This window comes from Python bivittatus, unplaced genomic scaffold, assembly GCF_059951505.1.
Source record: "Python bivittatus isolate LINGU-HERP-01145 unplaced genomic scaffold, Pbiv_v1 ctg000330_np1212, whole genome shotgun sequence".
NCBI classification, from domain to species: Eukaryota; Metazoa; Chordata; class Lepidosauria; order Squamata; family Pythonidae; genus Python; species Python bivittatus.
This window is the reverse complement of record NW_028277058.1, coordinates 58,718,591-58,734,606: the sequence shown is the minus strand read 5'-3', so window position 1 is coordinate 58,734,606 and position 16,016 is coordinate 58,718,591. Positions and strand designations below refer to the sequence as shown.

The 16,016-nt window shown below is 47.1% G+C and overlaps 1 protein-coding gene across 1 annotated transcript in view; it reads left to right on the top strand.

The window, feature by feature from the left end:
- The first annotated feature begins 166 nt into the window (after positions 1 to 166).
- The window catches only part of PFKFB3 (6-phosphofructo-2-kinase/fructose-2,6-biphosphatase 3), a 60,268-nt gene continuing 44,418 nt past the window's right edge, over positions 167 to 16,016 (top strand). The window contains exon 1 of the mRNA XM_088141417.1: positions 167 to 311. Coding sequence (XP_087997543.1) covers positions 296 to 311 — 16 coding nt within the window. The 5' untranslated portion in view covers positions 167 to 295. The remainder of the gene's footprint in view (positions 312 to 16,016) is intronic.

Below are 16,016 nucleotides of genomic sequence, written 5' to 3'. Positions count from 1 at the left end.
GCGTATCCCCCTCGCTGCAGAAAGCTCTACCTGTGGCACGTCTGCCTGGCGCGGAGAAAGCAGGGCGCGGAGGGTGGCACCTGGGCGGGGCGCACAGCGCGAAAGGCGGCTCGCCCGCGGCTCCCTTTCTCCGCCGCGCTCCGAAGCCGCGGCGCGCCCAGGAGGGATTCCTCGAACTGCTCCGCTGCTTTCCCGGCGCTCCGATCCCCGCGGGCGGCGTGGGCAGGGGGCAGCGCCCGCCCGAAGGCAAGCCGGCGGCCGCGGGGTCTCCGCGCGAGAGCCCGGCGCTTTAGCCATGCCTTTCCGGAAAGGTAAGCTTCCACCTGGGCGCGGGGGGCGGTCTGGGGGGCTGGCGGGATGCCCAGAGAGGGCAAAGAAGCCCCGAGCTTTGGCCAGGCGCCTTCCGCGCTCTTGTCGCGAAGCCCGTTGAAGCGGCTGGACTTCGCGCAGGGAGTGAACTTCCTTCCCTCGGCACGGCGTCCCTTCCGACTGCGAGTTGCGGGGGCGGGCCGTGGCAAGATCGAGGGCTTTTTCTTGACCGAAAGCGAAAGTTCCTTGCATCTCGAAAACAAAAACAAAACTACAGCCCTATAGCCTTTAAAGCTAACGGCGGGGATTTTCCTGGAGCGGCTGGCTGTCTAGATACAGGGATGTTCACTTTGTCAAACAACCCCACACCCCTCCCTGCAAAATGGAGTGAAACTCTGCCCCGAAATTAGGGCTCCCTGTTTCCACAGCAGACTTCCTCCACCCGTGGGTAGAAATTCAACCTGTCGTGACCCCCCCCCTTTTTTTTTGGACAGGTAGTAGAATAAAGTGGGTCTGAATCCTCTGTGAACTTGCTTTAGGGTCTTTTTTAGCCTCAGCAGTCCATCTTTAACATGGAGACAAAAACGGAGCTTTCATTTTCACAAATTCTTTTTTTTTTTTTTGCAATGCCTGCGAATCATAACAGGAAGCAAAATGTTCACACCCCAAATCCCGTCTGCTTGCATTGGGTGCTCACTCTTACTCTTTAAAAAAGTGCTGGTTAACTGAAAGTTGTCTAATGCAAGTTAAGCTTTTATTGCTAAGCGGCATCTGTTTTCATAAGAAATAGTAGCTCAGTTAATATGTAATAGTTCCCCTGATCGGCTGAAGGGTTGCTCCAGCTGTTATCAAAGGATGAAGGATTTGGAGAGCCGACAGAAATTAGGACTGGTGGTACAAACTAGTAGGAGTAAGTTAACAAGAACCACGTTCAGACTTGTTTCCACTGCTGCATTTAAACTTGTTTCACATCTGTGTAGCTGTCCGGATTCTTCACTAAATAGTCTGGTGGCTCTACAGAGAATTTGATGGTTTCTAATAAAAAATAGCAAAGAGGGCTTTAATAAACCAGATAAAAGGTGTTTTAATAAACCAAATGCCCACAATCCTTCTGGAAACCTGTTCCCATTGCCATGAAATTCAAGCCAATCCAGTTTAGTTTGATAAACTTCAGAGTTTGTTACATTATAAGTACATCAGCAATATATTTTTCCCCTTTACTATAGAGCAGTGTTTCTCAACCTTAGCAACTTTAAGATACAGTATGTGGACTTCAACTCCCAGAATTCCCCAGCCAGCTGGCTGGGGAATTCTGGGAGATGAAGACCACACATCTCAAAGTTGCCAAGATTGAGAAATACTACTAAAGAGTGGTACAGTGTGTCTAATAAATATAGAAAAACAGTTTATAGTTTAGAATGCAGTACGTTCAGTCCAGAAATCAGGGTGCTACCAGCAAGAATTATTAGGAAAAAAACCAGGGCAAAGATCCAAAATAATTGTGTTGTGGAGTGTGGAACTTCTCCTTTGCTTGAGGCCAGTCAGCAAATTATATGATGGGTCTGAAAGCTAAACTGGTCAGTCAAGCCTTAACTTCACCCTCCTCTCCTTCCAAGGAAAACTTTCCCTGCAGCTCTTTGACCCTCATGCTCTGCCTTCCCCCATCTACTCTTGCCTCCCACATCTGGGGATATGGGCCAGAAAGAAAGATGTAAAACTAGGAAGGTGGATTCTGGTTGAATGTTAGGGGGGGAAATTGCAAATGGTCAGAGCAGTTTTGTTGGTGAGACCAATGGCTTAAGAGCAGTGGTGGGCTCCCTTCTCTTGGAGGTGCTCAACTAGAAGCTGGACAGAAATGCTTTAATTTGGATCTCTGCACTGAAGAGGAGGGTGGGCCTGATGACCCCAAAGGCCCCCTCCCAACTCTAGGTTTCCAAACCCCAACATTCTCTGACCCTGGATATGTAGACTCAGATGTGATCTGAAGATCTGTTCTCTCCCATCCCAAGAAGGGATGTCAGAGTCGGACAGGAGGGCAGGAGGTTCTACTGAAGGTTGGGGAGACCAGCTCAGCCGTTGAAATCAAGCCCCCAGAAAGGGGGTGGGCTCCCCTTCCCTGGATGTGCTCAAGCAGAGGCTGGACAGCTATCCATCACTGAGCTGGAGGTTGCACATGATGTTGGACATGCTCAAGGAACATTTCCTACTCCAGGGTTTTGGTTCTGCACACAGGGTCAGATACAGCCTACCATGCCTGTTTCTAGTTTTTCACAAGACTAGGTTGGGGAAGCCCTGAACAGGGCACAAAGGGGATTGGGCTATCAAGAAACCTGCTTCCTAGAACAGATAGTCCTTGGGGCTAGTAACTGGTAGCCAGGCATAGCCACCCCCTTCATGAATTTGTCAAACCTGAAGTAGGTGGTTCCAGGTCAGCCAAGGATCAAGGCAACCCTATGTAATTTCTCCATATTTATTCAACCTATATGCTGTCTATATATTGAAGGAGGCTAGATAGGAAGAAGATAAGCACGATTTTAAAACGGGTGGAAGAAATGGCCATAACTTGTGCTACGCAGATGACGTGACTCTGACTGCTGAAAATGTGCGTGATGTGAAAGCTCTGGTCATGAAAGTCAGGGAGCACAGTGGAAAAATGGAGCTAAGAATTCAATTAAGGACTGTAGGTACAGCCACCGGCCTTAGAATGGACAAGGAAGATATTGGAGGAGTGGAGAACTTGTGTCTTTTAGGATCAGCGTTCAACCGTGAAAGAACCAGACGTCACGAAATACACTGCAGATTAGCCCTTGGTAGAGTAGCCATGAAGGCCTTGGGAAAGATATCCATTGCCATGATGCGTCAATGCCTCTATTCCAAGGTCATTGGGCTGGTTGCCAGCAGACTTCCATCCCAGTTTAAGGCGCTGGGTGTCACCTACAGTGCCACATGAGGATCAGCCAGGCTCTGCCAGACCATAATAGGCTGTCTGATCCACATGTCTAGGGAGGCCTTGTCAGAAGCCCCGTCTTGTGAGGTGTAGGCAAGGTGATAGGCCTTCTCCATGGCTGCCCCCACATTTTGGAACACGTTCCCCCTAGAGCAGTGTTTCTCAAGCTTGGCAACTTTAAGACGTGTGGACTTCAACTCCCAGAATTCCGCAGCCAGCCATGCTGGCTGGGGAATTCTGGGAGTTGAAGTCCACACGTCTTAAAGTTGCCAAGCTTGAGAAACACTGCCCTAGAGATATTCTTCCCTTCATGTGTGTCCACAATTTTCTTTTTTATTCCAGCGTGCCTTTGGTTCTGACTGATTCTGTGTGCCTCTTATAATTAGGCTAATGCATTCGTGCATTTTGCTACTGCATGTTTTTTAAAAACATTTTTAATTTTTTTAAATTTAATTAATTTAAAAGCATTTTTAAAAACTGCCGCTTGTTGTAAATTGCCTAGAAGCAGTTGACAAATATAGTTAAATAAATAAATGCATCTACCGAATTAACCAAATTAAGTTTCTGTGATCTAGACCACCTTTCTTCTCTATAATTCTCTGAGTTTTCAGGAAACAGCCTATTCTGGTTCTTTGTTTTTATTTTATTTTATTTTATTTTTAAAACTTGGAGGCTTGCTTTCAAATCTGGGGTTTCCCCCCCGCTGCCTGGGAATGAGAAGGGGCTAGGAAATCCTACAGCCCGATGCCAAAATGTGGGGTCAGTTCAGACCTCTGGTTTTGTCTTCCTTAATGTAAAACAACTTGGTCTCTTCGTCCTGCTGGTTGCCGGAGAACATAATTAGAGAGCTGGAGATGGGGTTTTAAAGGGTCTGTCCCAATTCGGGAAGCTTTCTTCTACAAATAATAGGGGAAAAAAAGTTTGATTTCCTCACTGTTTCTCTCTCACCCCCCTCTTTGCTGCCAGGGCGAATCAGAAGCACCGTGATTGGAACTTTCTTTACATTTTGCACGCTTGATTCACGCTGGCTGGGGTTCCCTGCTCAGGCAAGCCTCTTGTAATGTTGACGAAAAGACACGCTCTTTCGGGACGTGCCAATATGGGGCTCCACGTGCCTTTGCACACAAACAGTCTCTCACTCCTCCTCGCCCTCACTCACCCTCCCGGATCAGGAACACGAAAGGGTGTTCCCTTTCTCTGCTCCCTAGGCGGACCTCTCCAGCGCCCTGCTGCGTGGCTCAGTTTACAATCACTTCTCCCTCCCTTTCCAAAGCAGCCCTCTTGCATAACTTGTACTGTATTCATGGATTCTTGTTTACAGGACAGTGTTTCCTGCAGAGCGAGAACAGTGTGTAGCTTTTCAGGTGTTTGGGAACAATTCAAGAAAGGTGCACCGTGTGGGGAATTACCAACGGGCACTTGGAGTTCATGTCCAATTCTAAGATATGGCTTAGGGTCATTTAGACTCAGTTCACAGATAAAAGGGGTTAGGAGGAACCTCAAATGGGGGGGGGGGAGCTGCAAGGCACATGATTGTCATGTGCAACTGAAGGCGCCTGCAAACTTTATGACCCCTATTTTAGCTTTCTTTAAAAAAAAGGTAACAGATCAGCACAGACAGAGAACAGAATCAAGGGATCCCATTTCAATTCCCAGCAATGCTGCTCTCGTGCTAAGTGTATTATGGGAAATTCCTCTCCTCCAGGATGTTCTCCCTTGAAGCAAAAAAGTGTTTTCCATCTCTTCCTCCTTGCCTCCTCACTCACTGTAGCCTAGGCTGAAAATCCATCTTAAAAACTGTGAAAGCTTTTTTCCTGCTAAGATGTTGGCAGAATATAACAGCATGTAGACATCCCCCGATGCTCCAAGGTATTTTGCCCGGCTCCAGTTTGGCGGACCTGAGTGCTTGTGGTTCAGAAACCCTGGCTGATGGCTGAGAGGTTGTATGGATTCAGCCGATTGTGGCTCGCTGAACAAGCCACGGTCAGTATAGTCTGTAGCTGTGCACGAAGGTGAACCCAGAATTGTGAACTTCTGGTTGTGAGCTTTTGGACACTAGGCTTCAAGGGGCAAAGAGGCTCAAAATAACCGGCCGCATCTTAATCATGGACTCGGTGCAGCACTTTGGAATGTTGCTTTACATGATGGGTTTTGTTGTACTTCTGGGTCTTGTCTTTGTGCACTGCGTTGCTACAAAGGGGTCTTTACAACACACAGTAATGCCCTGCCCTGAAGAGTGTGTAGTAGGCAATTGAACACAGAGAATCTCAACCTTGGCCAGTTTAAGATGGGTGGACTTCAACTCCCAGAGTTCCCCAGCCAGCCATGCTGGCTGGGGAACTCTGGGAGTTGAAGTCCACCCATCTTAAAGTGGCCAAGATTGAGAAACCCTGGGCTAGTCAGAGGGGGAAATGATAACAATTTTATTTTTTCTTTCATTGTTTCTCTTTCTTCAAAAAAACAAACACAAAGCTGCTGTTAAACGTCCCTGGCTGCCTTTTGCCACTCTTGCAAAAAAATTCAAGTGAAATCCAAGGCTTAAAGCCGGTTTTAAAGATAACCCTAAGCCTCAGCCCATCACCGGGGAGGCCCCGTTTATGCCCCCGGGTGCCAGCGCTTGGCAAACGGAGGGCACCAAGGACTGCCTCGCAAGAACCCAAGAACCACCGGCCGCTGCCAGCCCCGCCTGGGCACGACCTCCCCTCCCCTCCCCTCCCCTCCGCAAAGCAAACGAACAGCCGTCAATGCACCCAGAGGAAGCCCTCCCGGGGGCGACTGCAGCGGAGCGGGCCGGAGCCTCCGCTAGGGGGCAGCAAGTGGCCAGAACGGCGCCCCCTAGCGGCCGCCGGCAGCTCGCAGCCCAGATCTGCTCGCTTTCGCAGTGTTTCTCAACCTCGGCCGCTGGAAGACGGGTGGGCGTCTGTGGGGGATTCTGGGAATTGGAGTCCACCCATCTTCCAGCGCCCGAGGGGGAGAAAGGGTGCTTTGGATCCGTTGGCGCGGCTCTGCCTCGAAGCAACCCTCCCGCCCCTGCCCCGGAGCGCTCGCGCGTGCAAACCCGGGGAGGCGCGATGCGCTTCCTCGAATGCAGCCACTGGCACGTGAAATGCTGATTCGGGGGGGATTGGGGCCCGGGGCGGGGGGAGCCCCGGATTCTCCCCCTCGCCTGCCCCATAGACGGGAAGATGGCTCGCCCGCCTGCCTCCCGCGAGCTGTGCACGCGCCCGCTGCATGGCCCGACCATGTGAAAGGGGCGTGCGCGCGCCGCCCGCCCCGGCGGGCTGTTCACGTGTCTCCTCCGTGCCCGAGGGTTTTCCGAGAAGCCCGCGGAGCACGCGAAGCTGATAAACAAGCCGAGCCCGGGCGGGGGGGTGAGAGCTGGCGAGCGAAAAACATATTTTTCCGTCGCCAGCTGTTTGTCTTTCTTTCCTACGGCTTCGGGCGGCTGAATTCGTTGCATCATGTCTGTCGAAGCGGATTGCAATAAATACATTTCATAAAGTTGTTCGGGGTTGTTTTCCGGAACGCCATGTGCAGCTTTAGCGATTTTGTTTTCCCGAAACGCGGCTAAAGAAGACGGGGTGTAAAAACCAGCCTATCGCCCGGTGCGAGTCGTTTTTCTTTGGGGAGAAGGAGCGTGGAGGGCTGCAAGCGCCCGGGGGCCCCTCTGGCCGCCGAAGCCCCGCGCCTTTTCCCGCTCGGCCCCTGGGCGCAAATCAAGGTTGGATGCCCCCTTTTCCCCTTTCATGGCCAGACTCGCTTCTCGCCCCTGTCATTTTTGCGGTGCATTTTAAATGCTCAGGAAATGAGAAACGGAATTGGGGTTTTGTCTTCCTAGCTGCACGCCTTGGGTGGACGACCTGCCTTAAAAAGTCATTTTTCCTGTGTGTGCACTTTCCTTCCCTGGCTGACTATCTAATCTGTTCAGTCTGTTCAATTTTCAAAGATTGCCTGGGTGAGTCCCTGCAGTTTTCCTGGCAAGATTTCAGACGTGCTTTGCCCTTGCCTCCTTCCTAGGGCTGAGAGAAAGTGACTGGCCCAAGGTCATCCAGCTGGCTTAGTGCATAGGTGGGATTAGAACTCAGGCCTCCCATTTCCTAGCTTGATACCTTAATCGCTAAGTCAAACTGGCTCTGTGTCTATAGCAGAAGCTAAAATATTGGCAAATTGCTGTTAGGAAGAAGAGGAGGGAACCCTGTGAGTTTTCAACCTGTCTGCTTGGGGCACAGCTGGCCAATGGCCTCAAAGAGCAGCCAGTCTGAGCTGGCCAATCAGAATGGGGCACAGCCATCTGCTCTCTCAGGTTTCAGAATCACTTTCCCAGGACTTTAATGCTGGAAACAAATGTGATCGGCGTGGTTCCTTAGCACATTAGTGTACAGCACAAATTAAGTTTTGTCCAAAAGACAAAAAGTTGTCATTTGGGTTAACAGTTTTTCACTTCCTTAGGGGGGAATAGGGTAGACCAGCATTTCTCAACCTGGCGGGGGAATGCCGAAACATTGATGTACTCCAATCTTTCTCAACCTCAGCAACATTAAGATGTGTGGACTTCAACTCCCAGAATTCTGGGAGTTGAAGTCCACCCATCTTAAAGTGGCCAAGGTTGAGAAACCCTGTGCTGGCTGGGGAATTCTGGGAGTTGAAGTCCACCCATCTTAAAGTGGCCAAGGTTGAGAAACCCTGTGCTGGCTGGGGAATTCTGGGAGTTGAAGTCCACCCATCTTAAAGTGGCCAAGGTTGAGAAACCCTGTGCTGGCTGGGGAATTCTGGGAGTTGAAGTCCACCCATCTTAAAGTGGCCAAGGTTGAGAAACCCTGTGCTGGCTGGGGAATTCTGGGAGTTGAAGTCCACACATCTTAACGTTGCTGAAATTGAGAAACCCTGTGCTGGCTGGGGAATTCTGGGAGTTGAAGTCCACACATCTTAACGTTGCTGAGGTTGAGAAACACTGCACTAGACCAAATTGGCTCTCTAAACAATAACAGTAATCTCTTATTGTACTAACAGAGCTTTCTTGAGATTTGGGATGCCGCAAAGTTCATTTTGATAGAAAAGGACTTAGGGACGGAGACGGGTGAAGTGGCCAGGAAAGGTCCTGAACAGAAACAAGGGCTGTGCCAGTCCAGCTTGGTGCTGCACCCATGTAGGTTCAGCGTGCCACAGGAATTCCATGGGTCTTTGCAAGCTGAGCTGATGAACTTCAATAACCAGCAGGCTCAGCTGTTGCTCCGGGGGAGTCACACTGAGGTTATTGTGTTTCACCCAGAACCGAAAGCGATTTCTTCCAAGTTCCTCCGCGCTTGCAGAGGTGATCCACGTTGTTTAAACATATCCCACTCCAGACCTGGACTCAACTATTGTGGTTTGTAAAATGGGGCTTATGGCTCAGTGTGATTCTAATAAACCACGGATACTTAAACCCAGACACTACCAACAATACAAGAATGGTTGTTAAAACTGATGGAAATGGCAGAAAATGATAAACTGACTTGCTTATTAAAAGAAAACTCAAATAAGTATTACCTTAAAGAATGGAAACCGTTGATGGACTATTTGCAAAATGCAGGCGAGGCGAAGCTTACATGGGGATTTGAAGATTAGATTATAAATGTAATGGGATATGTTTTGACAAAGAATTATTCCTACTTAATGCATTAAAAACTAGCACTTATGATACTCTTATTATTCCTAAGACCAGAGATAGATTGGAAGTTATCTATTTTTCTTATCTTTTTTCTTTCTCTTTTACTTTATCTCACCTTTTCTTTTCCTTTTCTTTATAATTTGTATTTTCACTTTTCTTTTTCATTTCTAACTTTTAACTTTGTAATTTTAAAATTCCAGTAAAATACTATTAAAAAAAACCAACCACGGATACTTAGAACAGGATGGGACCTAGATCTGTCTGTCTGTCTGTCTGTCTGTCTGTCTGTCTCCAGACAGTCTCCAAACTCTCTAATCTCAGGAAGTACAGTGCCCAGGAAAGGGACTCCAAAAGCCTTAATTGTTATTTATACTGCGCCATCAATATGCAAGATCAGATCTTTGCCCTAGTGAGCTCACAAATTAAACTTTCATGCAAGGAAAACAACAGGGGAAAGTGAAGCAGGAAGAATAAGGAAGCAGAAGGAAGCAGACTTACACTTGGCTGCAGATTGACTTGCCCTAAAGAAGGCATGGAAATAGAGGGGAGAACAGCTTTGTAGAAAAGATGGCTCATGAGAAGGAATTTCAGTTCCTACATCTTTTGAGGGAAGGCATGCACTGGGTGTCACAAATCTAATGTTTGTAACCACGGGGTTATTGAGTGTCAACTGATCTTTGCAGTTTTAGGAATGGCACAAACTGCCCTGCTTGGTCACTTTACAATTTAAGGCTTTGTAAAACCCAGAAAGTGAGAGCCAGTTTAGTGTGGTGGTTGGCATCAGGCTAGAAACCGGGAGACCATGAGTTCTAGTCCCGTCTCAGGCACGAAGCCCGCTTGGGTGACTTTGGGCCAGTCCCTCTCTCTCTCTCAGCCCTGGGAAGAAGAAGAAGGCAAGGGCAAACCACTTCCAAAAATCTGCCAAGAAAACTTTAGGGACTTGTCCAGGCAGTTTCTGAGAACTGGACATGATTGAATGAAAAAAAAGAAAGAAAGAATGAAAAGGGGATAATTCAGTAACCGGGTGGAGTCTGTTGTATGAGCACAACTCCAGTGTGTCTGGTCTTGGTTTGGGTTTTGTGACTTTCTTAGATGGCATGATCTCTCATCTTTCCATCAGGAGAACAAGGTGGTGCACCCAGGGATCCCTCGGCCAATTTTCCCCTTAAAACACAGCTTTGGGAGCAGGATATGGTCAAAAAGGTCAAGATGGCGCCCACAATGTTGCAGTTGAAACTGCCTGTTTGTTTGGATTTTTTAAAAATGTGCATCAAACATGAAAAGCTGCTTGTTTTCGTGGGATTTCATTTATGGTGCAGGTTTTATTCATCTGTTGTTAGTGCTTTGGAATCCACCCAGTATCTAGAGAGGGCGGTACAGAAATTTATCAGTACATAAATCAATGATTCTGATCGGATAGTGAAGGAATACTTCCACCCAGATGGGAAGTACTCCTGAGGCTGAAATCCTATGGCCAGTTCCCTGGGTTGAAAAACCAGTGAATTCAAACATTTAAAATAAACTATTAAAAAAACGAGTGAATTCAACGGGATTTACATTTATGCAGATATGGGTAAATTCGAATTGCCATTCTAGCAGCGTGGGTGGAAGAAAGGGGACGCTTCATTCCCCCATGAGTGTTTAGAAAGTATTTACGATGACTCGCTGACTAATACTCCAGCAGGGCTGAAAGACAAAACAGGAGAAGACAATGCAATCTTGACAGACGCACGCCTGGAGCTACACGTTTTTGGATGCTTCTGCTAAGCCGGAGTGCCTGAGTCACTTAGTGATGTCACCAGGCTTTTGTAAAGTGGCTTGGCTGGTTGCCATGGCAGCACGGGCCTTATGACATCATCGGAGGAGTCAGAGTCCTTGGAGAGGCAGTTGGCTCATTTAACGGGCAGCTGGGGGACTCATCAGCCATGGATCCAGCCAGCAGAGAAGCAGAGGTGAGCAGGCTCCACGGAGTGGTGGCCGTAGATCGAATCTGGTTAGTATTTGGAGAGAAGATCACCAGGAAGTCCCCAAAGGGTAGACCGGGACTTAAAACTTCCCAGCTCAAACCACTTCTGTATTGCTGCTGAGCAAATAACATGGATGTGCCCATGGAGTCACCAAGAGTTGGGCACAAACTTAAGGGGGTCTTCCCCTAACTTTATACCCAGTTAGAGCAGACCAGCCCAACTTGGTGTCCTCCAGCTGCACTGGGATGCAGTTCCCAGAATTCCCCAAAATGGCATAGGGATCCTGGGAATTGAAAATTGAAGGCATCTGGAAGACATGAGGTTGGGATGGCTCCTGAAGATGAACTTGGAAACTGCCTTATACCGAGTCAGATCGTTGGTTCACCGTGCTCTTGTCTTTCTGCTACCCTGATTAGCAGCGGTTCTCTAAGATTCAAGAAAAAGTCTTCCCCAACTTTGCTGAGATCTCAAGTGTTGTGTTGTCGCTCTTCTCAATGAAGGCTCCTGGGAAGGATTTCTTGAAATATGGAAAGTGCTGGGCCATGGAGTGGGAGGTAAACAGCTAGGCACATTGATTTTGGAAAATAAGAACTCTTTCCTCCTAACCAAGAACCTGGAAGCCCACTTCCTGAACCCAGTAGAAGTCTACTTTAAGAAAGGGATGTTTCTTGACATATGTTTTGTTTTCCCTTGGTATGAACTGGGTCAATTGTAGAAGTGGCACTATTCAAAACCGATTGCGTAAGCCCTTTGTGCGTTCTTCCTAGAATGTTTCTGCTATTGAGAAAGGTTCCTGGTGTTCATATTTTTCTAACAGAACGCAACTTCCTTTGAAATAATCATCAGTGGTCAAATAAAGAGTTCAGAGTGTGACAAGCAGAATGTCAATTGCTTTGGTGGCTGAGTGACATGGTACATTGGAGAACCACAAGAACATAAATGAAGACGGGTTGCAATGATGTGTCACTGGACACCAAATATTTGATTTGCTTGATGGGTGGTTCTTTACCAACACATAATTTTATGAGGAATTCCCATAATTCTGAATAGCAGAAGGTCCAGTACTGAATTCTTGGTGAGAAGTTAAGGAGAACCTCTCTTTGAAGCCTTGGAGAGAGAGACTATGCTAAACTAGCTAGAGGACAGCTACAAAGTGGTATAACATAGCTTGTAGTGTTCCTTTTTTTTTTTACTAGAAATCCACCTAAGGCTTCAAGAACTGCCTTGAACAACTTCATCAACTGCTGAATGTAACTCAATGAGACCTCTCTCTCATATTCTCAGCCCGGTTAAGTAGCACAAATTTCTCTCAAGAGCTCTTGCACAAAACTTCCCAAGCTGGCTTTCTTCAGCAATGTTTAAGGATGACAAATCCCAGAATTCTTCAGTATGGAAGGGAAATTCCAGATGTATCTCAGCCCATCTGGAGTTTGCTGGATGTTGTTGTTGTTGTTGTTTAGTCGTTAAGTCGTGTCCAACTCTTCGTGACCCCATGAACCATATTGCACCAGGCAATTTGCTGGATAGTGGGAGCTTATTCCTGTGGCCATCACTTAGGTCATTTTGTTGTTCATTCGTTAAGTCGTGTCCAACTCTTCGTGACCCCATGAACCATATTGCGCCAGGCCTTCCTGTCCTGAGTTTGCTCAGTTTCATGCTCACTCCTTCAGTGATGCCATCTAACCATCTCATCCTCTGCCGTCCTCTTCTCCTTTTGCCTTCCATCTTTCTCAGCACCAGGGTCTTTTCCAAAGAGTCCTCTCTTCGCATTAGGTGGCCAAAGTATCTGAGCTTGAGCTTCATTGTCAATCCTTCCAATGAGCAGTCAGGGTTGATTTCCTTTAAGATTGACTGGTTTGACCTCCTAGCAGTCCAGGGGACTCTTAAGAGTCTTCTCCAGCACCACAGTTCAAAGGCATCAATTCTTCGGTGCTCAGCCTTCCTTATGGTCCAGCTCTCACAGCCATACATCACTACTGGAAAAACCATAGCTTTGACTCTGCGGATCTTTGTCGGCAAGGTGACGTCTCTGCTTTTTAAATATGCTATCTAGGTTTGCCATAGCTTTCCTCCCAAGGAGCAAGCGTCTTTTAATTTCATGGCTGCAGTCTCTGTCTGCGGTGATCTTGGAGCCCAAATAAATGAAGTCTGTTACTGCTTCCATTTCTACCCCTTCTATTTGCCAGGACACTTAGGTCATAGTATTCCTGAAAGTGGATAGGTGTAAGCCATGAGAGGAATTTGATTTACTTAAGGTTTAATTAAAATGAACTGAACATGCTAAATAATTTCACCTCTGCGTTACATTAAAAGTTACAAATAGGGAGCAGTTACAGGGGATCCACAGATTGTCTCTTTCTGTTAAACTCAGACTTAGACATTCTTACACGTTCTTAGCTGTAGTGAAGATTTTTTAACAAAACAAAGCACAAGTGTGCAGAGTAAACAACATAAGACCCACTCCGTTCAAGAGCATGATTACTTAGGTTTCTGTATTAGAAACACGTCAACACTTCCTGTAAAATGTTCCAGAGCCCTTTGTCATCGCGTTTTGACATAGTAGGAAAGTCCACCATATTGAAACAACTGAAAAAGTAAAAATTGGAAATGAATGAGGTGGAAATCTTAAAAAGATATTGAGAAAAGATGGGGTTCAGCAGATGTCCAAACTGTCACCCCTTGAATAGCAGGGAGAGTGGGTCTGACAATGCATAGCCCCAGGAGGACAGTCCACAATTCGTGGGACCACAGTAGGGTTGCATCTTGGTTTATATCGATGATCTCAGCAACTGGGCAGGTGCATTTAAGGTTTTGCGTACCTTTAGGGTTGCTTTCCTAGAGGTGACCCACACTTCCACAGTTGTAATATTATTTCAAAACACAATGGCGAGAAAAGGGAGATGCAATCAAAACAGTGTTCCATCACCAGTTGCATAGTTTGAAAAAGAAGAGGAAGGAAGGTATTTTAGTCATCAAAACTCTTTAGCCACAGGAACATTTCAAAACTGTTTTGAAGCTTCCAGGTCTCAGCCCTGTGGCAGAGCATTTACTTTTCCTTCTGATGCTCTGGCGATGCGTATTAAAAACAAGCGGGGCTTTGATTGCGCCGTTTTGGCTGATGTTGGCATTTTTGACCATGCCCTGTGAACACCCCTGGGGTCTGGGTTAAGCATATAATTAACTGTGTTTGAAAGGGAATTAAGGAGAGAGGCATGGTGTGGATTTTAAAGGATGAGTCTGTGCTTCCTAGGGAGAGATCAGGATTCAATCAGAATTTTAAGTGGACAGAAGCAGTGCACAAGTTTTCTCCGTATGATGATTTTCTCCTGATTTCTTGCTCCTCCCTCCCCAGGCATACCTCCCCCCCCCCAAAGTAATTTGTTCTGGAAGATTACTCATTTCTTGAAATTGTAGTGGTGATCTTCAGCAGCAAAATCATAAGGGGGAAAAGCTGACCACATTCTGACCTTCTGTTCTGAATCAATCACAAAAGAGGTCCTGATGTAACGTGTAGTTTAGCCCACACAGGCTAGGGTCATACAACACACTTAACTCGCTTCTTGAATTAAGCCAAATTCTAGGGTTATACAGTACACTGAACAACAAAAATCAAAAGATTAAAACGAAGAACATCCTTAACAAAGTTAAAACTAACCGAGCTTCACACCTTCTGTGTTACCTGAACTGGTTAAGCAAATGGTATGAATCAAACTAGTGTATTTTTTCTCCTGCTGTAAATTTCATTGCTTGCCTGTTTGAAATGAAGCCCATGTGTATTTATGAATGTTGATTTCTTTATTGCCTGGAAGAGCTGGGAGGTCTAATTTTAGTGGGTTTCAAACTGTAGCCTCCATTTCTAAGACTTGGGAGAGCTTAAGTGGATTTACTGTAAAGCAGCCAAGAGTCCTGAAAGTCAGTTTCCTCTTCATTAGGTATTGTTTCCTATAACTTGCAGGATTCTTCAAGCAGCTTCCAGCTGTCTGGGGTTTTTTCCCCCCTGCATAAAATGACGCAAAGAGGCGGAATATTCACACAGATGCCAAAACAGCTGCAAGTAGCAGCCGAAACATTCTTGCCCCCCCCGGAACAATCAACGCGGTTGCTTTAATCACCTGAAAAGATGCTTTGCTCCCCCGTGTTCCAAGCACCTCCATAGCACTACAGCCTATGGAGAATTCAGTATTCTGTGCACAAATTCCTTTCTGCAAAAGTTCACACAAAAAGATTTTCTGAGGGTAGGAGATAGGAAAGCTGACAATCTAAGGAAGTAAATCAGCATTTCTGCAGCTCATCCCTAGAGCCCAAACCGCTTTGGGGCAGATAATTAGGGAGCTGTTTCTGACCCCATACGCTCTTTCCCTGCTTCTCTACTCGTAGCCATTGTCACATTTTTGCAGAACTGCCCGGCCAGGGAAGAGAACGAAGCCTCTTAAGCATTTGGCAGGTCTCCAGCAAGACAAAAATCTTCCCAAATCTTCAGTTCTGGGGCTAGACAAAAGAGAAGCTTTCTCCCCACTCTCCCTGCCCATCCACACCTCCAGATTTAGGGGTGAGGGTGTAGAGCCATCGAGAGAGCAAGCTAACCCGCTCCCTGCCTCACGCTCCCACAATGCTGTTGCTAAGCTTGTGTCATTCCAGCACAACACTGAGCTAGTGTCAGCTTTTTCTGCAGACAGACCGACCCTCTTTCTCAGCATGGAATGTTGTTGTGGAAGCAGAATGCTTTCACTTTCTTGCACGCCTGAGAAAATGTTAGGGAAGATGCTTAGCACGCCCCACTCTCCAGCTACAATCTCAGCGCATCAGCAGAGCGGCCCAAAAGGAGCCCGAATGCAGGAGGCAGGGCAGGAAAGACCCAGCCTGCCACCCTGATATTGTGTGAAACAGGAGAAACAAGCCCCCTTTAATTCTTATACTGGCAAGAGAAGGAGTTCTTCTTGCAACACGCAGGAAAGGGAGAAAAGCTTTGCAGCAGCGACTAAACACCGTTGAGTGGACAGTTCTCAGATATTGACCAAAGAGGCAAGCGTTGACCGGCTGCTGGTTCCCTGCATGTGAACAGGCCCCGAGATCATCATCTTCCAATTCTCAGCATGGTTTGAAGCAGCAGCTCGGAGCAATGCTCAGTGGGTTGGTCAGTGAATTC